This window comes from Aedes albopictus, chromosome 2, assembly GCF_035046485.1.
Source record: "Aedes albopictus strain Foshan chromosome 2, AalbF5, whole genome shotgun sequence".
NCBI lineage: Eukaryota > Metazoa > Arthropoda > Insecta > Diptera > Culicidae > Aedes > Aedes albopictus.
Genome location: NC_085137.1, coordinates 112650267 through 112675266, shown reverse-complemented (window position 1 = coordinate 112675266; position 25000 = coordinate 112650267). Strand labels below are relative to the sequence as shown.

Sequence of the window (25000 nt, the reverse complement as noted above, 5' to 3'; positions counted from 1 at the left end):
AAAAAAAACTTCAAACACTGTAGTTTATGCAAAATTTCTCCCGTTGAGAAATTCCAGCGGTCACTTAAGTTCCATCTAGATGCCAAGCACGGCGTTTGGTATCTCATTGACACCATCGACTTTGCGCGCGAGCGCGCGCGGTCCCATCGTATCGTCCGTGGTCGCCAATGGCGGGTGGTTTAAAGTTCCTCCGATCCAGATGATGGTGCAATATTTCCTACACTGACTGGAGTCAAGCTGTGCTGCCGCCCTGCACTCGTGCGCCCGCGAGGATAAAGAGCAATCTACTGACCCGTGACCGGGCACGGTGATGGCCGGCGAGGTGATCGATCAGTTTGAAGTGTTGGCATAAAATTTCCGATCGCAATTTACGAGTGTTTATGTTCTCGTTTCCTCGAGCTTTGTGATGAACGAGGTTTCCACTTTCATCGTGGTGAACCTGGACAAACTGTGAGATGGATGTCCTAATGGGAAAAAGGGGATTTTCCAATCAACGTTGTGATGGGTTAAATATTTCTTGGTTAAGAAACTACTTGTACATAATACACAAGTATAAACATTATAATGAAGGAGATTCCTGGGGATGCAGGAGGATTTTACCCTTCTTGTGCATTAGGGCCATTTTTGACCCATATCGTGCACTACACCAGTGAGCTGTTCCCAATGTGATGCATTAGGAAGGTTAATGAGGCTCCAGGACCAGAGGGCACCACAATTTCCCTGCAACTCTTATGAAACAGCCCTGAAACCAACTCATCCGTTCCTGAAATCCTCATTAAACTCTTTAAAACGTATTGAAATCCCCTTGAAACTCTCTGAAACCACTTGAAACGCCCCATCAAACCCCCTCAAACGTCCAGCGCCCTAAAACCCCCTGAAACCCCTCGTAATTTCAAAATTTATTTTTGAATTACTATTAGGCGCCGTCCACAAATTACGTAACGCTATAGGGGAACGTGGGGGGAGTACGACAAAGCGTTACGGTTCAAACAAAAATTTTAGGATTTTTATACAAAAAAGCGTTACGGAGGGAGGAGGGAGGAGGGGGATCTAAAATGCTAATTTTAGCGTTACGTAATAAATGGATGCTGCCTTATAAAATATTGTTTTCAGACCAGTTTTGCGTTTGCGAAATATGAATCATCTTGACATCGTTGAAAAGTATAGGTCATCTGATCTACAAACGTAATGAGTCTGGAACATTTTAAATCCCTCTTGATACCACCTGAAACGTTTATTGAACGCTCGAATACTCCCCTGAAATTCCCCTGAAGCTCACCTAAGAGTAGTATTAAAAACGTATTTTCAAAAACAGTAGGCACCCTTAAGCCTCCTCAATAGCTTCTGTAACGCCCCTGAAACTCTCGGGAATCCCTTGAAACGCCCTTGGAATCCGCTGAAAATCCTCTGAATCTTCCTGAAATGCCCCTGAAAATCCTATGAAGCGCACCTGATACTTTTCTAGACCCCAAACACGGTCCAGTAACGCCTCTAATCCCACTGAAAATCCTCTAACACTTTCTGAAATGCCTCCGGAAACTCCTTGAAACCCTCTTAGACCTCTTGTAATATACCTGAGACACTCCGATAACCCTGAAAACGCTCCTGCAACGCTTCCAAAACCCCCTGAAAATTCGCTGAAGCTTCCTAAAAAACACAAAAAAAAACCTGAAACACCCTTGGATCTCATGTAACGCACCTGAGCCCCTCTGCAACACCCGAAAACGCTCCTGTTGCTCCTCCTTCCTCCTTCCTCCTCGATCAGGCTAAGACCGGAGTGGCCTCTGCTGTACATAGTAGCCGTCTCCATTCCACTCGGTCCATGGCTGTTTGTCTCCAGTTCCGCACTCTGCGTAGGGTCCGCAGATCGTCCTCCACTTGGTCGACCCACCTAGCTCGCTGCGCTCCCCGTGTTCTTGTACCGGTCGGATGACTCTCGAGAACCATTTTAGTCGGGTTGCTATCCGACATCCTGATGACGTGACTCGCCCACCGTACCCTCCCGATTTCCGCGGTATGGACGATGGTTGGTTCTCTCAGCAACTGATGCAGCTCGTGGTTCATTCGCCTTCTCCAAGTCCCGTCTTCCATCTGCACTCCACCGTAGATGGTACGCAACACTTTCCGTTCGAAAACTCCAAGAGCGCGTTGGTCCTCTGTACGTAGGGTCCATGCTTCGTGCCCATAGAGAACGACCGGTCTAACCAGCGTTTTATAGATAGTTAACTTCGTTTACGGCGAACTTTATTCGATCGTTGTGTTCTGCGGAGTCCAAAGTAAGCTCGATTTCCTACCACAATGCGTCTCTGAATTTCTCTGCTGGTGTCGTTGTCGGCGGTCACCAGTGAGCCCAAGTACACGAATTCTTCAACCGCCTCGATTTCATCACCGTCGATTTCAATTCGGGGTGGCGGGTGCGGTGATTCCTCCCTGGAGCCCTTTGCCATCATATACTTTGTCTTCGACACATTAATGACTAATCCGATTCGCCTGGCTTCACTCTTTAGTCGGATGTACGTTTCCGCCATCGTCTCCAATTTACAAGCAATAATATCAATATCATCAGCGAAACCAAGCAGCTGAACGGACTTCGTGAAAATCGTTCCACTCGTGTTTATCCCCGCTCTCCTAATTACACCCTCCAAAGCAATATTGAACAGCAAGCACGAAAGACCATGACCTTGCCGTAGCCCTCTGCGAGATTCGAAGGGACTCGAGAGTGTCCCTGATACTCGAACTACGCACATCACTCGATCCATCGTCGCCTTGATCAACCGTATCAGTTTATCCGGGAATCCGTATTCGTGCATAATCTGCCATAGCTGTTCTCGATCGATTGTATCATACGCCGATTTGAAATCGATGAACAAGTGATGTGTGGGCACGTTGTATTCGCGGCATTTCTGCAACACCTGGCGGATGGCGAACATCTGGTCCGTTGTAGCGCGTTCACCCATAAATCCAGCCTGATATTGCCCCACGAACTCTCTTGCAATCGGTGATAGACGGCGGCATAAAATTTGAGAGAGTATCTTGTAGGTAGCGCTCAGTAGTGTGATCGCGTGGTAGTTCCCGCAATCCAACTTGTCGCCCTTTTTGTAGATGGAACACACGATACCTTCCATCCATTCCTCCGGTAATACTTCCTCCTCCCAAGTCTTGGTAATGACCCAGTGTAGTGCTCTCACCAGTGCTTCTCCACCGTATTTTAGAAGCTCGCTTGGTAGTTGATCTGCTCCAGTGGCTTTGTTGTTTTTCAACCGGCCAACCTCCTCCTCAATCTCTTGAAGGTCAGGGGCCGGAAGTCTTTCGTCCTGTGCACATACTCCTAGATCTGTTACCACGCCACCTTCGGTACTTGCAACGTCGCCATTGAGGTGCTCATCGTAATGCTGCCGCCACCTCTCGACCACCTCACGCTCGCTCGTGAGAATATTCCCGTGATTATCTCGGCACATGTCGGCTTGTGGCACAAAGCGGTTGGCGCGAGCGGTTCAGCTTCTCGTAGAACTTTCGTGTGTCCTTAGCGCGGTACAGCTTTTCCATCGCTTCGCGATCTCGTTCTTCCTGCTGGCGCTTCTTCATCCGGAAGACTGAGTTCTGCCTGTTCCGCGCCTGTTTGTAACGTGCCTCATTCGCTCTCGTACGGTGTTGCAGCATTCTCACCCATGCTGCATTCTTCTCGTTTTTCAACTGTTCACATTCGCCGTCGTACCAGTCGTTTCTGTGATTCGGAGTCGCGAAGCCTAGTGCTGTAGCCGAGGTATTACCTATGGCGGATCGGATGTCCCTCCAGCCATCTTCAAGTGTAGCTGCGCCAAGCTGCTCTTCCGTTGGTAGGGCCACTGCTAACTGCTGCGCGTAGTCTTGAGCCACTTCTACGTTACGAAGTTGCTCGATGTTGAGCCGCGGCGTTCGACTTCGACGCGTGGTGATAACTGTCGAAAGTTTTGAGCGCATGCATACAGCGACTAAGTAGTGATCCGAATCTATATTCGCACTGCGGTATGTGCGGACGTTGGTTATATCTGAGAAGAATTTACCGTCGATTAGAACGTGGTCGATTTGGTTTTCTGTTTGATGGTCGGGTGATCTCCAGGTGGCTTTGTGGATATCTTTGCGGGGGAAGAAGGTGCTTCGGACTACCATACCACGGGAGGCTGCAAAGTTTACGCATCGCTGGCCATTATCATTCGATACGGCGTGCAGGCTGTTTCACCCGATTACCGGTCTGTACATTTCATCCCTTCCTACCTGCGCGTTCATGTCGCCGACCACGATTTTCACGTCACGCGGCGAGCAACCATCGTATGTTTGCTCTAACTGCGCGTAGAACGCTTCTTTCTCGTTATCGGGTCTGCCTTCGTGTGGGCAGTGGGCGTTGATGATGCTGTAGTTGAAGAAACGGCCCTTAACTCTCAACATGCACATCCTTGCGTTGATCGGCTGCCACCCGATCACACGTTGTCGCATCTTGCCCAACACTATGAATCCTGTTCCCAGTTCATTGGTGGTGCCACAGCTTTGGTAGAAGGTAGCCGCTCGATGCCCGCTTTTCCACACTTTCTGTCCAGTCCAACAAAGTTCCTGCAACGCCACGATGTCGAAGTTGCGGGGATGTAGTTCGTCGTAGATTATCCTGTCACATCCTGCGAAACCTAGTGACTTGCAATTCCATGTTCCAAGTTTCCAATCGTAGTCCTTATTTCGTCGCGTGGGTCTTTGCCGATTGTATCGAGTCGTATTTTCTCCTATGTTATTCGCAATGGGGATTTTTACGGGTGGCTTATTGGGCCTACGCCAACACTCCTGTCTCACCGGAGGGCCATCGTACCAGTTCTGTTTAACGTCCCAACCAACACTGGGACGACCACGCTGATGGAGCTACCACCTTGGATCTAGCTGGGCGTGGTGCAGCGTTTCTTACTCAGCCGCTGGATGCCAGAACAGACGCTGTTTGAGCCGCACCTCCTTGGTGAACAGACACCCGGATCGTACCTCCTCAATCTAGCTGAAGTCAGAAGGACAACAGTGCCCAGGCTGCACTACCAGCTAAGCACACAACTCTTAGCTGGCACTCTTTGTCATCGCTTGACCCGTGGAAGCATGAGGTAGGAACTTGTGAGGACCAGAGCTATATTGGACGCTCTCCTTATCGACTCACCGTTTTGCAGCGGTCTAGGACTGTACCACCTACGAATTTGTGCGACTCGCTTAATGTTAATGCTAATAAAAGCAAATTTTCTCAGAAATGCAAAAAAAAATATGAACTGGAAAAAGTTTTCCACAAAATTCGAAAAGAAAAGCTGGAAAAACAATGCCCGAACTCGTGGAAAATTTTCAAAAAAATATTTTTGAGAAGGTTATTTCATAAGCTTTAATCGCTAACATTTTTGAAATGCACTTGTTTTTCGTTTTTGAGTTATGGCCAATTTTGTTGAAAAATGTCCAAATGTGTCATATAAGCCTTTTCTGTGACAAATTATAACTCAAGAACGAAGCATCGTAGAAACAAAGTTTTTTAATAAAAATGAAAGCAAATTTTCTCAGGAATCAAAAAAAAAAAATATGAAGTGGAAAAAGTTCTCTACAAAATTTTCTACCGCCGTTGAGAAAATTCAAAAAGAAAAGCCGAAAAAACTATTCTCGAACTCGCGGAAAATTAAAAAAAAATATTTTTGAGAAAATAAAAAGAAAATCGGGTTAAGTACTGTTCCTTTGAATTCCACTAAAAATTAGCTTACTTTGACAGATACGTATTTCGACCTCAACTGTAAGGTCGTCTTCAGTGTCTTGTACTTGACTCGACAAGACACTGAAGACGACCTTACGGTTGAGGTCGAAATACGTATCTGTCAAAGGATGCAAATTCTTAGTGGAATTCAAAGGAACAGTACTTAACCCGATTTTCTTTTTATTTACAGATATTCCCCTAACAAGCCCAGGTTAATCATCATCATTTTTGAGAAGGTAATTTCATCGCTGAAATCTTGGATCTTAGGCCACAATCTTGGATATTTTGGTCGTCATTTTTGGATTCTAGACATCTTCCCCACCCCAAATATACTCTTATTGCGTGGTTTAAGAGTCATTTTGGATTTCGAGATTTCATCTTGGATTTTACTGAGTCCGCCACCTGGGATATTTTGGTCGCCTTTTTTGGACTCCGGACATCTTCCCCATACCAAATATACCCATTGTAACCGTTCAGGAATATTCACGAGGTTTTTGAAACAAGATGGCTTAAGCGCCACTCCCGAAACTCGAGAGACCACCTGTCGTTTTGAATTTGCCCGACTTTGAAGACTTTTCCCTCAGGGGACTCGTGAACGGCTTCACTCTTATCCAACGAACCCGGAAATACGCCACCTTACCCTGCCCACTTACGATATAGAAAACCCCGACCTAGGCTCTTTCGATTCGTTCGCTTGGGATAGACGGTGGAAGTTCAGAGGGTCAATTTACCCCAACCGTAAAGATTTAAATTACTGTAAAAAAGTAAATTACAATTCAACTATTTAAAACGAATTTATTCTAAAATTTTCACAATTGCAAACCAGATTTCATTAACGATTCGGAATAAACTAGTTCGGATTGGACCTTTTATTTACACAAGTTTACGGGTTGGAAAAATGGAAACAATCATGGCCATGAAATAAGGTTTCCACGTACCTGCGCAGGTTTTGTTACCCTGTAGCGTTGTCTCGTCGTCCTCCGACGACGAACGGTTCCGGCGTTTGCCGGAGCTGGACGAGGGATGCCTGTTGCGATGGTAGATCCCTGTAGCAATGACGATGACGATGCTTGGCCGCTGTCGCTGTAGTGATGGCGGCAGCGATGAACTCTAGAGCTCGGGAGTATGGCCGAAATATCGGTGCGGAGGAGGTGGAGGCTGGACGGAAGGCTTCCGATTTGTCGATTCCTCGAGAGCTTTCGCTACGACGGATTGTGACCGTCTCCTCGGGACAAAGAGCCAACGTACCCTTCGCACGGCTTCTCCTTGTGGGTTCCACCGTACACGATGAAATGAAACTCCTCGCCTTCGGATAAGATCCGGTCCTACGCACGACACTTGGCTACGTACGCGGACCGTGCTCTCGGTACTCTGTCCACTAGGGGGTTGTAGCGTGAGGTGGACTTTAACGACGGCTATTGGCGACCGCCGGAGAACTTCGTTCGCTATCTAACGAACTTCACCTCGCTCCGTTTAGCTACCTCGAAAGGCGGGCCTTTGCGGATTCCCGAGCTCAAAAATGTCCGTCCGAGTACCTCGGACGAGAAGGGCGCCAGGGACGCCACGGGTAACCCCTAATTGACTCCGCTTGTCACACAAATTGATTCCAGCCCGTACAATAAAAAGCGCCTTGGCGCTGGAAATAGTCCAACGCGAACAGTCTAAATTAGTCACTTGTCAAGTTAAACTCCTTAAAAACTAACTTTACCTTTTTGTACGAATCCAAAATACGAAACGTAGAAGAAACGCAAAAATAACCACGGTCTATCTGACCGGAAACCACGTACAATTTTACTAAATTAACGAAATAAGACACAAAAAAACCGTTTTAAACACTTTCCACGAATTCACTTTTTTACACAAAATTACCTTCGGTACGGAAACGAAGGGCTCAGATTGATCTGATATACTGCACTTATCGATACTTAAAAACCGCGATTACTTCCACACACCAGCCTTATGATGAACGAAATGATCGAGCTTTGGTCAATTTTCCCAAATAAACTTCTTAAACAATCCCCTATTATTCGAATAATCGCGCCAACGAAGAATTCGAATGGCGATCTAAATTATTGGCGCATTCCTAGGTTCGTCAAGATGGTTTACATGAGTTATGTATATTTAGGAGCCATCACTGCACTCACTACGTCATTTTTATAGCATCTGGTTTAGCCGAGACACAAACCGACATACACGTATAGCTCTAGTTTCTAATTCAAACGAGCAAAGTCAAGACGATTTTGAATGTCGAATCTAATCTAAACAGTTTTATTTTATAGCGATAATTATTTTATGGCATAATTCTGTAAATGAATTCAAAGCGTGATTTTACTTAAAAAGAGAAAAACGTCAAAGCGTTTTTCAATGTAGTTAATTAATTATTAATGCATAATATTTACAATAAACTAATCTCAAAGCAAAAGAATTTTGCTTAAAAAAAATTAAAAACGTCAAAACATTACACCATATTGCATGATTTTAGGGCCTAAAACACCATTAAACAGCCGCCATCTTGAATTTTGATTTGCCATTGAGGTGGCCTGAACTTATATGAAAAACAAAAAAAAAATCGAAAAAATACCAAGTCATACCTCTTGAAACTTGTTGTTTTGGACTCCCAGAAGCTACGTTCAAAATTTGAGCAAAATCGGTCAAGTCTAAGGGGGCGCTCAAGAAGCTTGAAGTTTGTATGGGAAAACGTGGCCAAATGTATGCAGAGATATTAAGTTTTCGATTTTTGCCACTAGGTTGCATTGTAAGTGTTGAACAATTCAACCCTTTGGTATCATTGTAGGTTATGCCAAACAACTTTGTGCAAGACCACAAACTGATCCGATGTCTGGTAATAAAGTTTTACCTCAGGTTAAGTGAGGCGAAACTTTATTGTTGTTTTCTCATAACATGTGAAGGAATAATATCAATAACGAAATCTCAATACTCCGCCTCACTTTGTCTAGGATATAACATTTTTCACAGCCGTCGGATCAGTTTTCGGTCTTTGACAAAGTTGTTTGGCATATAGTCATTTACAAGAATACCAAAGGGTTGAAGAATTAAATGCTTACGGCGCCACCTAGTGGCAAAAATCGAAAACATAAGATTTCTGCATACATTTGGCCAAGTTTTTTTTCATACAAACTTCAAGCTTGTTGAGCGACCTAAGCGACTTGACCGATTTTGCTCAAAACTTGAACGTAGTTTCTGCGAGTCCAAAACAACTGTTTCAGGAGGTAAGACTTGGTATTTTTCGAAATTTTTGTTTTTCATTTAAGGCTCAAATGATAATCGCATATTATCCATAAGCGAAAAAGCACTTTTCTCCAGAATGACGAAAAAGCGAACAAAACCAGCGTGTCTGACTGTCATAATTGACTAAATAAACAATCGGACATTCTTATTTTCTTTGATTTGTGGATCATTTTGGGAAAAAGTGCTATTTTAGTTCTAGAACATTGGCCATTTTCAATTGAGCCTTAAGTATGGGCCACGCTAGCCGCCATCTTGAGTATTAGGCTACTATCTTGAATTTTGCGATCAACATCGTGGAATATCTGGTCTCCAGTGTTGATTTCCGCCCAAAATCCGTCAACCAAGCTGAAGGTTACAAAGATCACCGCAGTTCGATGTGTCGCATGATGGGGCTTGGTTCAGTTTTAAAGCCAGTTCTACCGGTTCTGGTCCGGATCACTGAAATGGCGGACCATTATTGATAGCAAACAATGCGGTAAAATTCAGGTTCGATTCGAACTATAATCCTAAAAATCGGCCAATGGGGAGTTTTTTTTTTTAAATGAGTGGCCTTTACATGCACACACACATACATACACAGACATCATCTCAATTCGTCGAACTGATTTGATTGGTATATGTGACTTGACCCTCCGAGCCTGCTACCGAAAATTCGTTTTTTGACATTTAGCCTTTCAGTTCGGGGGTAAGGTTTCTGGAAAATTGAAGTCATATGACATCTAACATAGATCCTCGATGAATATTACTATTAGTGTATTTTTTTCTAAAATTGTTTCAAATATCCTCAAACATCTTTGAAGACACAAACGGTTTTCGTGTTACAATTTCTTGAAGAAGAAAATTAGATGTTTTTTCATTCGCCCTTTTCAAAAGATTTTTTTTTTAATTTTTAACTGCCTAGCCTTATTTTGTTCACTAGGGCACTACGTGAGCAATTCCAATTGGCAGCTGCACTTACACTTGGTACAGCGCCAAAATGTATTCTATTCTATTCCCCTAATCGAACTGGTTGCCTTTGTGCTGCTTTCACTTCTACACCCTGTCCTAGGTAGAATGATGAGGACGATGTCGTTGATGTGTATCTGTTATTTATTCTCCAGTCCGATTGGGAGTCGTCCATTATGAGTTGTCGTTCGCCGATATCCAAGGTTTCCGGGTCCTTTAGAGCTATACGCTCAGAAGAGGGTTAGGTGTCAGCCGCTATGGGGGGGGGGGAAGAAAAACTGACGAAAAATTGCAAGTGCTGGGGCTAGGATCGAACCCATGACCATCCGCTGATGAAGCGAACGTGCGACCACTGCGCCATGGGCCCCCGCCTTTTCAAAAGCTAGGTGAGGAAAATTGGTTATGTGTTGATGCAAAAGTAAATGATTCGTGAAACCCAGTGCATGAACAAAAGCTTATTCAAATTGAAAAATATCATTTTTTTCGTGTTTTGGGCCGGAAATGCTCTATAGTATGCATTGTTGCAGTATCTGTTTTCGATATTAAACATTCGATATTAAACTTATCGCGCGTCCGTCATTACCCACCATACTCGTATTCCTCTCAGTGAATATCAATTTTAGATTCGTATTGCCAATAACTGTCTATCGCACGTCACCATTCGTCATAGATTGCGCGCGCCTCAACGTTGGCCGGAGTGCGTCATCGATGTCACTGCCGTCTGAAATATGATTTCCTACGTTTGTTGCACCAGAACTTTAGAAGAAAACACCCCCCATCGCTGTTATAGCTCACTTTAACGAGCCGGGGTGTTGGGTGTTTGTTTACCCCTTCACAATCATAACCGCTTTCGTATGGCCCCGTCGTCCGTACATACATATATTGGTTTGGTACCGACTCACGATTTCTTCCCCGTGGAGTGGACCTAAATGTAAGCGATTGGCTGGAATATTGCGAGAGTGAGCGCGAGCCCTAATTTAGTCTTTTTGCAAGCGACATTCGCGTCGGTCCCGTTCTGAGATTAGTGAAATCGCAGTGTTTTTTATTCAAGTTGTTTTCGATTGATTGTTGCGGATAAGGTGGATTGTGTGTGTTTATCAAATGTCACGTGGATCGGAAGTGCTGACCTACGAAAGTGTCCAGGAGAATTGTCAGGATTTTCTAGGTAGATTTATGTTTTTTTTTGGGAATTTTGAACGTAGCTATGAATGACGAATGGTTGTCACAGTTAGTCATTCGTCTGTTGTGCTCAAAGATAACGAAGATAAGATTGGTCAGTTATTACCGTTTTGATTTGTATTACACAGCGTAACAAAAAATAACTTTTGGTCTGTCTCAAGAGCAAACTTGTGTGTCTCTGACAGATTTTGGGCCGCTGAATCCGAATCCGGGCTCAGATTTGCTCCAACACGTCACAATTTTGAGCTATACCTCAATTTATAGGATAAAATATGCGATTTTGGACTTTTTTGACTGCAAGTTATTAAGCATGGACATATTTTTTTTAATCAATCAAAAGGTTAATTGGTTAATTAACATCTAAATTAACGACTCATACTAAATATTTCGTTTTACCAAATCGAATTTGATAGTTCTAAGCGATTATTGTTAGGTACGATATTTCCCATACAAGTCACCCTCCAAAAGTTGCATGCAAGTTTTCATACTTACATAAAATGCTTAAATCTATCTAATTTAATTAGGTAAAACGAAATATTTTGCATGAGTCGTTAATTTAGATGTTAACTGACCAATTAACCTTTTGATTACTTAAAAAAAATATTTCCATGCTTAATAACTTGCAGTCAAAAAAGCCCAAAATCGCATATTTTGCCCTATAAATTAAGGTATAGCTTAAAATTGTGACGTGTTGGAGCAAATCTGAGCCCGGATTCGGATTCAGCGGCCCAAAATCCTTCGGAGACACATAAGTTTGCTCTTGAGACAAAAAAATGTTGCGCTGTGTTATGGATGGTGGCTTCGGAAAAATATGACCAAGATCTTGTGAACCTAATCATTCTTTTTAACACAGAAGTATTTTATTACATAGTAACTATTCCATTTAAATAGTAGTTGCTCAAATTGTGTACATGTGCATTCAATTTATTTATCTCAGGTGTTTGAAATTGAAGTTATTCGGAATTATACCCAGGTCTGTCTAACGATTGTATCGACCAGCCCAGTGTTCGTCAGAATTTTGTGCTGGTTTGTCTTCTTTCTTCATCAATTTGGATTTCTACAAGCAAAGATACTTTCAATTTATTGGAGAATCTTTCAGCCGGGACTCGTTTATGTATGTGATCAGCCTTTATTTTTATGGGAGTCTGAACTGAATCGGATATTTTAACATTTTTAACTTCTACACTTATCTCCTAGACCCTAGGAACTACATACTTTTAACATGAAATAAATCTCAGTTACTTACAGAGTTCTTTTCTTTTTAATTTACTTTCAGATGCTTTACTCGCCGATCTGCAGAACACTGTCCCAGGGCATAATCAACATGTTGGTGGTGGTGGTTCCTCGGTTCCCGGTTATGGTAGCCTGAATGGCGTACGGAACAAACAAACGCCAAGTCCGGTAAGTTTGATTTGCATGTTGTTTCGATATTCGATATGTTGCTTTGATATCCGGATAGATAATAATCATGATATAGAAGAAGAAACCATAGCTGCTTGGTTAATCTAACTCACTGAGATTCGGTAAGATTGAAATATACATTTATGTTCATAAACATAGCAGTGAAAGCCGATTTCCAAACGAAATGGCCAACTTTGACATGTTGTACTTTGTGGTCGTATGATCGATTGAGCTGAAAATTTGACAGTGAACTACAAATCTCGCACTCAGTATCATACGGGCGTATCTACAATGATCGATTTCTCTTCATCGATTTTCTCTTTGGCAAATAACTTGGCCTGCAAATCATTTTTGGTTGTTTTTGTTGTTTTAGATGCTAGTCCCAGTCGTCCTTCACCGGAATATACCGAGAGATCATCCGAATATTGGTCGTATTTTCCGGAATAAGGGCTATTTGCAGTTTAGAAGGAATTTTTTGGCCTATCTTGATGCATGGGAAATTCCTTGCCTGAATCGCCCATGAAACCGTTTTTCTTCGATCGCAGTACGCAGTTGCTAAGGAATGACAATTCAAATGGCAGTCATTGTGGAAAGTTTCTGACAGGAATCAGTCAAGAACTTTCTTGAGCGATTCCTTTTGAACACGAAACTTGGCTATAATCCGAAGAGAAAATCGACGAAGAGAAATCGATCATTGTAGATACGCCTGTATGATACTAAACGCGAGATAATATAGTGAATTTTGTTATATCAAAATTGATCTATTTTCGACACATTTGGAGATAAGTCAAGCACTATGTGGAATTGTTCATAATAATAGCAGTGTTTGTTTTGATTTTTTTTATTCAGAAAATATTTTCATAATTTTTACCCTCATAGAGTGATTAAGGGTATTATCGTCAGGTTGTTCTCTTCGTCATGGGGGATTTTTGTGGGCCAAATTGCCTGAAGTTTGGGCATACAACTCAGCTTGGTTGAGAAGGATTTGAGGCCAATACGGAGTTCAACAGGCTTAAAAAACATGAAGAAGAGACCAAAACTGCCGAAAATCCGTAAGTTCCCCTGTATTTACCTAGGCGGAAATGGTTCTAATATCTTGTCAAAATATTTCTTCCTTATTAGAGGTTCAGCTACAATTCAATTTATTTACACTGCTATGGTTTTAAACAATTTCATACAGTATGCGGCAGGAAAAAATGCGAAAGTGTTTTTCAACTTCAAACCTCATTTTCGTCCATTTGACATTAACCAATCTATGTTTCAAGGTTCCATTATCTATAATAGGCTAGTTTTCTGAAAAGTTAATTCAAAAAATTCCCATTTTGGTCACTAACCTTTACAGGGCGGCGCCTGAAGATGAAGACAACCAGAATTTTCAAACCGCAGAAAATCACACAGGTCGCTAAATTTCGTATCTGATAAAACAAAATTTTTAATTTTCTCTACAATATCATCAAATATATGTACTTATTTCATCTGGTATGTGAAACTACATGGCTCTGGATCAGTGTGGTCTGGTTGTTCATCGAATTTAAGCTAATTTTGTTACTGTTATAGTCATTTTGTTTAATGACCATTGGGCGCGCAGTTTATTGATATTTGCTTATTAGGCCTACATTATCACATGTTAAACATCAAATATGTTTATTTTTATTTTGCAGTGCTAGAATATAGACATTGACTGATACACTGTCATGAAAAAATTGTCATATATACCCCATATTTAGCGTGTAATAGTGCCTTGCAGTTTTTCCTGCCGCACCCTGTAGATATCGCGACAGGTTGTTATATCATTTGGACTTAACCCTTCCACTAACAAAACCCAAATTCCCGTGATACCTAGGCCTGAGAGGTCGTGCAGGTCTCTACATGCCTTGCTTAGGTGTCCAACTAGTCTTCCTTTCCCATCCTTCAGCTGTCGCAAGGACTCAGCCAGGAATAGCTTTCGACCGTTGAAGGATTGTTTCAATCATGCCTTATAGTCAGTGATTAGCCCCAAATCTCTGTGCCTTGGTAACGGACGGGAAAGAGACATTACACACATAACAGTGCCAGTGTTCTGGGACTTCACCACCTATGAATTTGTGCGACTCGCTAATGCTATTGCTTTGAACAATTTTATATAGCGGGTAACTTTTTTTCCACTAGCTTCGAAAATGTCTAAGTTTTGCTTTAACCATATTTGTAGGTCGTCGCCAAATTTTTAACTAAATCGATCGAACCAGAACATACGTAAATTGGTCAATATGTATTTAAATCGGCTTCCACTGCTTTTTTATGAACATAACTGTAAGTAATATTGCCATTGGGGTTGACCGGAATCACAGTGGTCCACGAACCAGATTTACGAGGAAAGGTGCATTCAGCGCCTTCAAATGATTTTTTAGACAAATATGGTATTCTACAAAATTGTCCCTGATAATAAGGCCCTCTTTCCAATGTGCATAAAAATTAGGATGGTCTATATTTTCAAAAAAAAAAAAATGGGAACCAAATTTTTTTATTTGCAAGAATAACTATATACATTTTTCGGGAAAGTTGTAGATCTATTAATTTTGAGCAAGTTTGCTAAAGACAGTTTTTATGTAGCTTTAAAATAGACCGATCTAGAGATATTTTTCTGAATAAGCTTAGGGTGGTTCAAGAAAAAAACCGGTTTTCTGGCATTAACTTTTTCAGTTTCGGTTTTTTATCAAAGTCGCCCAAGAAGCACTTGTGGAGCATTTGAAGACGTCGTTATCTTTTTTTGTTCAATAATTAAAGGTGTTTTTTTTTAAACATAGCTTTTTAAAAGGTGATATGACGGGTTGGGGCAATAGGAGGCAATCAGTGAAGTACTAGATTGAAAGTAGTGAGCTGGATTTTTGTATGGTGAGATGATCGATTCTCCATTTCTGCAATGAAATTGTGCAAACAGCGTGGGTTATATGATTTCTTGCCTAATTTGATGCTGTTTGAGCAAAAGTTTGGGTAACTGTGTTGTTGAAATTGCAAGAAATATATAATACAACAACACAGTTATCCAAACTTTTGCTCAACCAGCATCAAATTAAACAAGAAATCATATAACCCACGCTGTTTGCACCATTTCATTGCAGAAATGGAGAATCGATCCTCTCACCATACAAAAATTCAGCTCACTACTTTCAATCTAGTACTTCACTGATTGCCTCCTATTATAAAAAATATCCTCTGTCAGCATTCAAAAGAAGAAATGTTGTTATAAAACATATAAAAAATAGAGGGGTATAATTTTTGTAAGTCAAGTAAAAAATACTTGAAAAGTGCCTATTTTTTTCTAAAAAATCATCAATATCTTTTGAACGGAATGACGTAGCAACATTCTCCGCGAACGAAAATGCGCGTTTTAGGAAGCTCTAAAAGTGGTTCTTAAACTACTTTGACGAGAAATTTGAAACAAAACAATAAAGCGATAAAACGATTTGTTCTAGCATCACCCTATGAAAACTATGGGAAAATGCTCCAAATTTGGTAAAAGCAGTTTAAGTCCACTTGATTTGTGATTACGAAGCAGAACAAACAAAACATCAACTAGTGTTTTTTTTTTCGCGAAGATCTAGTTGAAATGCGAGAAGTGCATTTAATTTTGGTGTGGGAACCTGTTAGCCTCAGCACGGTCGTGCTGAATACCCATTCCTCACGCTTTTACACGCAGAAAAATGGCGCTTGTTTAAAACAATAAAACGCATGGTTGATTTTCAAATTGAGAATTTACTTATTCCAAAGTTATATATAATTGTTTTCATTTAGAGTTTATTGATAAAAACAACCGATTACCATCATTTCATATAATGTCAAAAATTTCATTTGTTTCAACAAAATAAAAACCATAAGCATGGTCCGAAAGCACTCACACATCTAAGCATTTTACCCCAACATCGCCACAACGAAGAAGGGGCAACAAATCCATCACGCCAACTTCCAAGTGCTGCTTTGGTCGTGATGGATAACGCGCAGGTATTCATGACAGCATCCACAAAAAGTTGATCGGTTTCGCCTTCTTTGTCTTTTTTTTAGTCGTTCTCCTCCCCATCCGCTTACCGACGGTCTAAAAATAGATTTCCGAGCTAGCTGCCGCAGTTGCTGCCGTCACCAACAAAATCACATTCCGGGTTTGTTAGTGGCAAAAGTGCAGTCGATTGAATCAATCCATTATTTCATGTTGAAAATGCCATATCTCTGTTTGTTTTAACAAACTGTCAAAAATTTCGACAAATGAAAATATTTGTATTTTCAAACAATAGAACAGTTCAGTTTAAACTAGAAATCAGTTTGTCGCTATAGTAAACTGAAAAATCGGTTGGTTTGAACTAGAATTTAATTGTGTTTACAATTTATTTTTCTGCGTGTACAACTGACTACAAAAATATATCAAGTTCATAACATATTGAGAGATGTTATAATATTTTTAGATAACTATTTTGTTATAAAGTATGTACATGAAGGATGGTGTCCGGCCATTTGACCGAACGCCGTTTGGCCGAATGCCGTTTGGCTGAACGCCATTTGGCCGAATGCCATCCGACCGAATGGGTCGTTTGGCCGAATGCCGTTTGGCCGAATTATAATCAAAGGAATTCAGAGGAAGTTTTGGCAGTCTAACTACCATTATGATCAAATATTTTCTTTTTTCAATCATAAGCTATTCTTTCTAGTTTTGACATTTTGAGATTAATTGGCGTTGAACTGTCAACATTATATGAAATATTTTTCCTTCTTTGAATTATCGGTTGTTCTTTCGAGTCATATTGATGCGGAGAACAGTGGCATAGTCATTTCAGTTCATCATTCTTTTTTCGGCCAAACGCCATTCGGCCAAATGACCCTTTCGGCTAAACGGCATTCGGCCAAATGGTGTTCGACCAAATGACCCGGAACCATGAAGGATGATGTTAAAATAACCCAAATTTGTAACAAAAATGTTAAATTGTAACTAAATTGTAACTAAAATTGTACACCAATCAAAATAGTGAACTATTTTGTTATACAAGATCAAAATTATAACAAAATCTGAAATAAATTTTTGCATCTATTTTTCTTAGTTTCTATCATATTTTGAAAAGATTATCTAACATTGTTTTCTGAATGTCGAAGAATGAAAACTAAATTGTATTACAATGAGCTATTTAACAAAATTTATAACATATTGTGCTATAATTCAGTTATACATAGTGTTCGCGCTAATACGACACTCACAAATAAACCTACAAAGTATCCCTGTATCATTACAATTTGATTTGGACACATATTGTACCTACACAGTTTACGCACATATTTTATTGTTTGCTCTCTGTCACACATACACATTGTATTTTACAGCATAATAAAGTTTAGTACTCTTATGACCGGCAATGCGATCGAACGTGTTCTATTTCGAATCCGAAAATTCCGCTCTGCGTTTTCCAATCGGTGTGATTTGCCAAGCAGCAAATAGTGTCCCGAACACATAGTATTTCATAAACACTAGCGATGTTACTTGCTTGATACTTGATGGGTTACAACTAGTTGAGGTGAATCTGTACCGAATGAAGCATTCGTCTCCACTGTACTGGTCTCGGTCCCGGGCTCCATCGGTTCCAGTCGCCCTGAACGTTTAAGAGTCCTTAGGTCCTCCTCAACTGTAACAAAAAAAAACAATGTGTGCGCGACTCTTTACGAATCCGACGGCCCCTTAAAGGTTCTCTGGTTTTAGTTTGTCGCCCACAGCTCACCAAAAATGTTAAACATGATTGAATAACAATGAGTTGTGAATATTATGGTTTGTTATAATTATGTAATATTTTTGTTAGAATCCTCTAGTCGGGTATAGGAGCCCTAAGTAATGTTATTATGATTTAATAACACCCATTTTTTTTGCATAGTTTGTTTGTTATAAATATGTCTAAAGCAACATTACAAATTTGATATAAGAAGTATAACAGTAACGCATTTTTTTTTTGCATCTGTTACAAAACCCTATTTTGGAGCAAAACATTGAAAGAATAAACGTCGAATGCCGAAACGTCACCCCAATCCAAGGTGTCAGGCGACCCGTGCTGATGGATAAATGGTTGAGAGGATTTAAAATATGTTCGATCTTTAACTATCAGCAAGGCAGAATAAATGCAATTTAAGAAACTGTCACCAGTAGTAACAAAGGACTTTGTACCATGAATCCTTATAACTAAAACACATTACCCCAACTTGACAAACCGGAAGTCACTAGGGTTCGGTTTGGTGGATCTTTAACCGTTAAGCAACACGATCTACATACGTTACGGGCTCCGTTAAAGAATTGGATCTTGCCCACCCGAGACTACACTTGATGTTAGGAAAACAAACATGCTTTACGTATCTAACTGCGTACTAACCTATCAAGGGCTGTGATCTGGCAATTCAAGGACTCACCTGCATTCTTATTGCAGAATACATTCTCTAATTTGACAGAGTTTTGCAACTAGCCTAAAGTCCCGGATTTTTCTATGTTGTCCTGCGACTAAACTAGAAGCAAGACATGGATGGGGCTAAAGTTTCGATGCATGGATAAGTATCAGTAACACCGTTTTGTGTTTCTCAGAATTCGAATAGATTGTGTTTGATTAGGGGCGCTCTTTCACTGGGATTTAAATCTCTATGATAACGGGACCTTTTCATCGCAATAGATTTCTTGCACCTCTGGGAAAACAAAACAGGAACTGTACAGAAAGCGATGCTTCATTGCCTCTCAATGATAATTGAGTAGTACGACATGCACTAAATACTAAGGATACGAGTAATGCCACAAAAGATCTAAATACTGGTTGAAGTGACTCTCCCGAACTGAAAAAAAAACTGTAATTTGCATAAGTAAATAGTGATTTCTTTATTCTTTTAAAGAAAAATAATTCTTTCATTTTTCAATGTTTTTCCCTTTCGACGTTTCGGCTTTCAACGATTTGTTTTCAACGTTTCATCCTCCAACCCTGTTTTATACATATATGAGGATGAGCATAGATGACCGTACAATTCGTAGTTGCTACTCCGTGATTGACCAGAACAATCGAAATTGCACAAGGAACCAACAAACGGAGCTTGAGAGTAGCTACCGCTCTCAATGTATATTTTCGAGAATTCCAAACTTTGTTAGGCCAATAACGGCGCCTCGTCCACGTCCTTACGGTCATCGGGGAGGGAAAGGAATGTTAGTGTGACGTACGTTGCCACTGGAGATCGAGCTCACCTCATCTTCTCCACGATTGTCACAGTTTTTGTTAGTGGGGAAAGCGAAAAGTCACATGATGTGGATACCCTTTGGTGAGTGTTTTGATTCATGCAACCTCTATTTGGATGAATACACTTATTTTCATTTCGATCATAGCTTACACATGTCGACACCGAAGATGACGAACCATTCAAATTAGTTTGCCAATGCAAGACAAACATAAGTTATTAACAAAAAGTGACTGGGGAACTTATGCCGACACTTGACGTGACGAACCTTTCAATATTTATCTTTTGGTTTTTAAACATCATAAATAATTATTATAAAATGGAACGAACTCATCGATAAACATCCATTCCAGTGTTCAGTGATGATGTGCTCCTAATAAACGCTTCTCCAGCACTAGAACGTACGAACCGAACTGATTTTTCGTAGGTACGACTGCGACGAACCGAAACAGTACTGGATTTGGTGGCATCGCGTCACCACCAGCTTCCTCAACACTAGGACGCACGAACCGAACTCATTTCGTCCCACAACCTTGTTTTATACATATATCGACAAACAACAATCCTAAGAATAAAATAACTAAGATTCTGGACGGATAGCAGGGTGCTAGTTTCTTTTAGAAAAGGGTTTGTGATTCGAAATGGAAAGAAAACAGGTTTGGATCAGATCTGAACTTCAATGTCAGGAAAAAATAGTGCAGTAACTCCTAGTAGAATCATTAAAGGAAACCACTGAAATCTTTGTAGAAACTCCTGTTAGTATTCCAGATGAAACTCCCGGAGAAATCCACGGAGCAATTTCCGAAGAAAGTTCTGGGTGATATATCTGGAGCAGTTCCTGGAAGAATCGTAGCAGAAATGGCTTGTGAAATTTTAGCATTAATTCCAGGAGAATTCACTGCAAGAGAGTCTAGAAGTAAAAGTCTAAAGAAATTGCTTAATCAATACCAAGAGTTGTTCCTGCAGAAATACCATGAGGAAATACTGGAGGAATCCCAAGAGGAACTCTCGGGATACCATAGAAGTAGCCCTATAGAGGAATCTTTAGAGAAATCCTGGAGAAACCACCAGAGAAATGCCAGCAGGAATCCCTGAAGAAATCCTTAGAGGAGTTCCTGTAAAAATTTCTGGGAAACGTCCTGCAGGAATATTAGCACGAATTTCTAGAGGAATTCCAGCAGGAGTTTCAGATGAAATAAAAAAAAAAACTTCTGGAGGTATCACTGAAACAATGCCTTGAAATATTCTTAGTCATATTTCTAAAGGGCTTCTAATAAAAATCCCCGGCAGAAAGTCCTAGAGGAATCTCAGTATTCCTGTAGTAGCAGCAAGAATTCCTGGACGAGTTCGTCCACGAATTCCTAAAGGGTTTACAATAGGATTTTTTGGACAAATTCCAAGAGGAATTTATGATGGAATTTAAATAAAACCCTGGGAGAAATTTTGGATAAATCCCGGCAGCAACTCCCGAAGCAATCCTAACAGGAAATCCACCACATAAATATCAGCATAAATTCCTGTTAAATTTAGATTACGTAGACCAAATTCTGGTAATCTCAGACCACCCTCCTTCTCCTTCTCTGCCTTAAAAATCTACGTGGTTATCAACAGAGATGTCCCTTTTTAGTCTGCTACCATGCGTCTCCATTACTTTTCAGTTTACTGTACCTTCAGATGAAACATCTTTGAATCTTATTTTAGATTTTAAACTTCAGTAGCGAATGAGCCTTGAATCATTATAGAGCTTTTGTTGTGAATAACTTTGCTTATTGCAGAATAAATCAGATAAACAAAATCAACCGATACACTAAAATCAGATTTTGTGCACATTTTAATATTCCATTATAATCGTGTAATTTCCGCTAATAGTCGCGTAACCGGTTGGATTCTATAATTGATTACGCGATGGTTGGCTGCATACTTTTTTATGCGTCTCTAAGTCTACATTTTTCATCAGATCGCTTAATCGATCAAATCTCACTCGCATTCCTAAGCTATCTTCACATCTTAAGCTATGTTTACAAACACTGCACAGTCAACCGTCGGAATCGCCTCAAACGCATTTAATGAGGTGGCAATGATATGTTTTTCGATTACTACATACCGATCTCTATACACCTAGCCATCATCGTTCTCATGCCGAATTGCTCCGTCCGAGCTAGAAGGTACCTAATCACTCTTGACGACACGTTTATGATGCATTTTCGAGGAAATTACGACCTCTGCGCAGTGATTATGTCTTTTGTCACCATAGTGTGCACGCGAAAAATAAAGAAAATGACGATGATAATAGTCATCGTTTGATTAGCCAATGCACCAATAAGAGGTGTGATTCATCGTAAAAACCTTCACTGTAACGGCCAATGTCTCGAAGTCCTGAATGGTGCATGGCAGAGTGGGTGGTGGGGTGGTGGGGCAGTGAACAACTTCCGTTTTCATGTGTCGCGTCGATGTCTCGCCTTCGCGGGGAAAAGTGGTTGTTTGCGTAAATTCAGCTTTCGTCGCGACATGCGCTATTATGGTTGTCTACCTGTAGGCGCCTGGCACGATTGGCGTCGTTGGCGTCGGCAACATTGAATAGCAGTATGAGTAACGTGAAAATTGTACTGTATATGTTTTCTTTGGCTTTTGAGTTTCATTGGGCTTTATGACGATGAAAATGCATTGATGATTTTCCAAACATATTGCAATAACAGTTCTAATTCATTCATTAACCCTCTAATACCCCAATTTTTGATTTTGATCTAAATATAATTTTTCGTCATCTAAAATCGATTTAAACATGTTTTGGAAGATGATTCTTTTCAATTCTCGATTTTGTGAATTTTAGTTTTTGATTTTTCTAATTTTTATTTTTGAACATCCCCACACTTTTATATTTTTCCTGGAAGCCAATTTGGGGTACGGATTTTTTGAGATGAAAACATTTTGAGATTTTATGATTATTGTTGAAATATTATTATTTTAAATTTTTTTCACAGAAAATTTTATTTTCCGTGTAATTTTATGGAAAATAATTTTAGAGTGTATTCGATTCCCTTAAACTATTAAACAAGAATAGTATGATTTGGGAAAAATTTAAAATATGTTAATTGTAGCGATTCAATACAAAATAAACAATGATTTCTAAAAGGTGACTTAACCCCTTCGGGACGACTTTTTTCACCAACCTCGCCGCTGTAGAACGCGTCAGCGAGGTGCAAATGACCCAACCGTCCTGAAAGGGTTAAACATCATTTTTTCAATGATTTAAAAAAAATGTAAATACGCTTTAAAATACACCAAAAACCATTTTGAGATATACAGAACAGTTCTAAATATTTGCCAAAAATATAAAAAAAAAAGATTTTCCACGACACAAACATTACAAAAATGCTCAAACTATACCCCGTCTAAAGGCGGGATTGGGTATTAGAGGGTTAAAGGTTTGCTTCTTTGGGCACGTGCCGCTATAACTAAGTCAATTTCAAACCGATTGATTTGAATTTTTGTACAGAGTTAGATACTGTACGTGCCTAAATGTGTAGACTAGACTAGACTAGACTAGAGTTAGATACTGTACGTGCCTAACTCTATACAAAATTTCAAATCAATCGGTTTGAAATTGACTTAGTTATAGCGGCAAGTGCCCAAAATAAGTACACCTCCGCAAATGGTACAAGACCCTATGTGCAAAACTATTGGGTTAAAAAAGGGTTATTACAAAAAGTGCTTACATTATAATTGCTGGCCAAGGAATGACATTCATTACAATTATTTGTTAACTCCTTGAACGCTTTCTTTTATTATTTGTTTCTTATATTTTCTATTCCAGCAAACATATCAAACATCGTCGAAAACTGTCACAGAATCCCGATCTGCCAATGGGTACAATGGATCGCTTCCGCGATCCACGACACCCCATCAGAACTCGTTGCCACAATCCAACACACCTCAGCGACTTCAGACTTCCGCTTCGGGAAACCTTTCGGAGCTGGACTCGCTGCTGCAAGATCTGAGCAGTGCCCGCTATGGGAACATTGTGGAGAAACGTAAGTTTTTATTTTAAAAGTGGTTGTTTCCAACGTCTTTTAATGTGATATTTTGTCTCCCATAGATCCACCCAACAATGGAACAACTAGTCCTTCGCCGTATGCCATCAACGAAACCATTAAGCGACCTTCCGTGGACAGTCTGCTTGATGAACTTAGTGCGGCCAACGCTAACCCCATCTACGCGGTTCCCTATGGGTAAGTATTTCTATTGTGGAAGTATTGTTTGGCATGTGATGTATTTATGTTCAATTCGATTTTTTCAGGAATCAATCTCCCAATCCGCAACCGCATCCTGGTCGGCAGGTCACCATCACAGTGCGAGAAACTACTACCGAAAAAATGACTGGAACACCGAGTGCCAACTATCAGAATCAGTGTAAGTCATCTGCCTTTTATGCTTCAGGTATTCTTCGATATAACGTACCCTCGTTATAGCAAATTCGATATAACGTACATTTTGCTTCGATATAACGTGCAACATTGAAATTTTATTTTTTTTTCCCAGAAATAACCCTCAGATAGACTGCAAAATTACTCAAATCTATGCTGTGCTGCAGCTTTAGCCTTGTTACCCAAAATTAGCGCAATTTGGAGAAAAATTTAGTGTACGTTATATCGAAGCATAAAAAACGAAATTAGTTTTTCGTGAAAACTCATGTTTTTCATTATTGGTTTTGTGAATTTCAACGAAATCATTAATTGGGGTTAATTTCACGTCGAATACATCAACACTAGCATAAAAAAATGTTAAATTTTTTTCTGCTTCGATATAACGTACAAAGGAAATATTTTTTTGTACGTGATATCGAAGAGTACCTGTACTTATTTGTTACTTGTTGGACTACAATTCGCTTCGTTGATTCCACGCTGAATAAATAGTCCTCTCCTGGAGCCGGTCCTGGGTCAATCGCTTCCAAACCTCCAAACTTCCTCGGCTAGCCGGTCTCTCCCTGGTTCCCAAATGATTATTCTCTTCGCTTGTCGTTACTCCGGGAATCCGTCAAACGTGACTGCCAGCGTGACAGTAGCCGGCAGTGTTTTTTTTTTTTATCTTGGAAAGAGGTAGAAACTGGAGGTTATAGGGTACCGAGCCACTTGGGCAGTGGCTGGTGTTTTCGGCACATTCGGGCTATAACTCAGTAAATTCCAAACCAATTAACTTGAAATTTTGTACATGGTTTTACTTCCTTAGCAGTGCGCTTAGCGCAAGCGCAAGTTACCTTATTAGAAACCCGGCAAGCACACCGGA

At 40.5% G+C, this 25000-nt stretch overlaps 1 protein-coding gene across 5 annotated transcripts in view; it reads left to right on the top strand.

Annotated features, from left to right (window-relative positions):
• Positions 1–25000, top strand: part of LOC109414139 (paxillin) — a 285833-nt gene that overhangs the window by 152780 nt on the left and 108053 nt on the right. For 3 of the 5 annotated variants that reach the window (XM_062850255.1, XM_029853011.2, XM_029853013.2), the window contains 4 exons: positions 12384–12508; positions 23532–23748; positions 23814–23946; positions 24015–24127. In XM_062850255.1, coding sequence (XP_062706239.1) covers positions 12384–12508; positions 23532–23748; positions 23814–23946; positions 24015–24127 — 588 coding nt within the window. Of the gene's footprint in view, positions 1–10916; positions 11094–12383; positions 12509–23531; positions 23749–23813; positions 23947–24014; positions 24128–25000 lie in introns of those variants that run through there. The other 2 variants (XM_029853007.2, XM_029853014.2) reach the window with 2 other exon arrangements.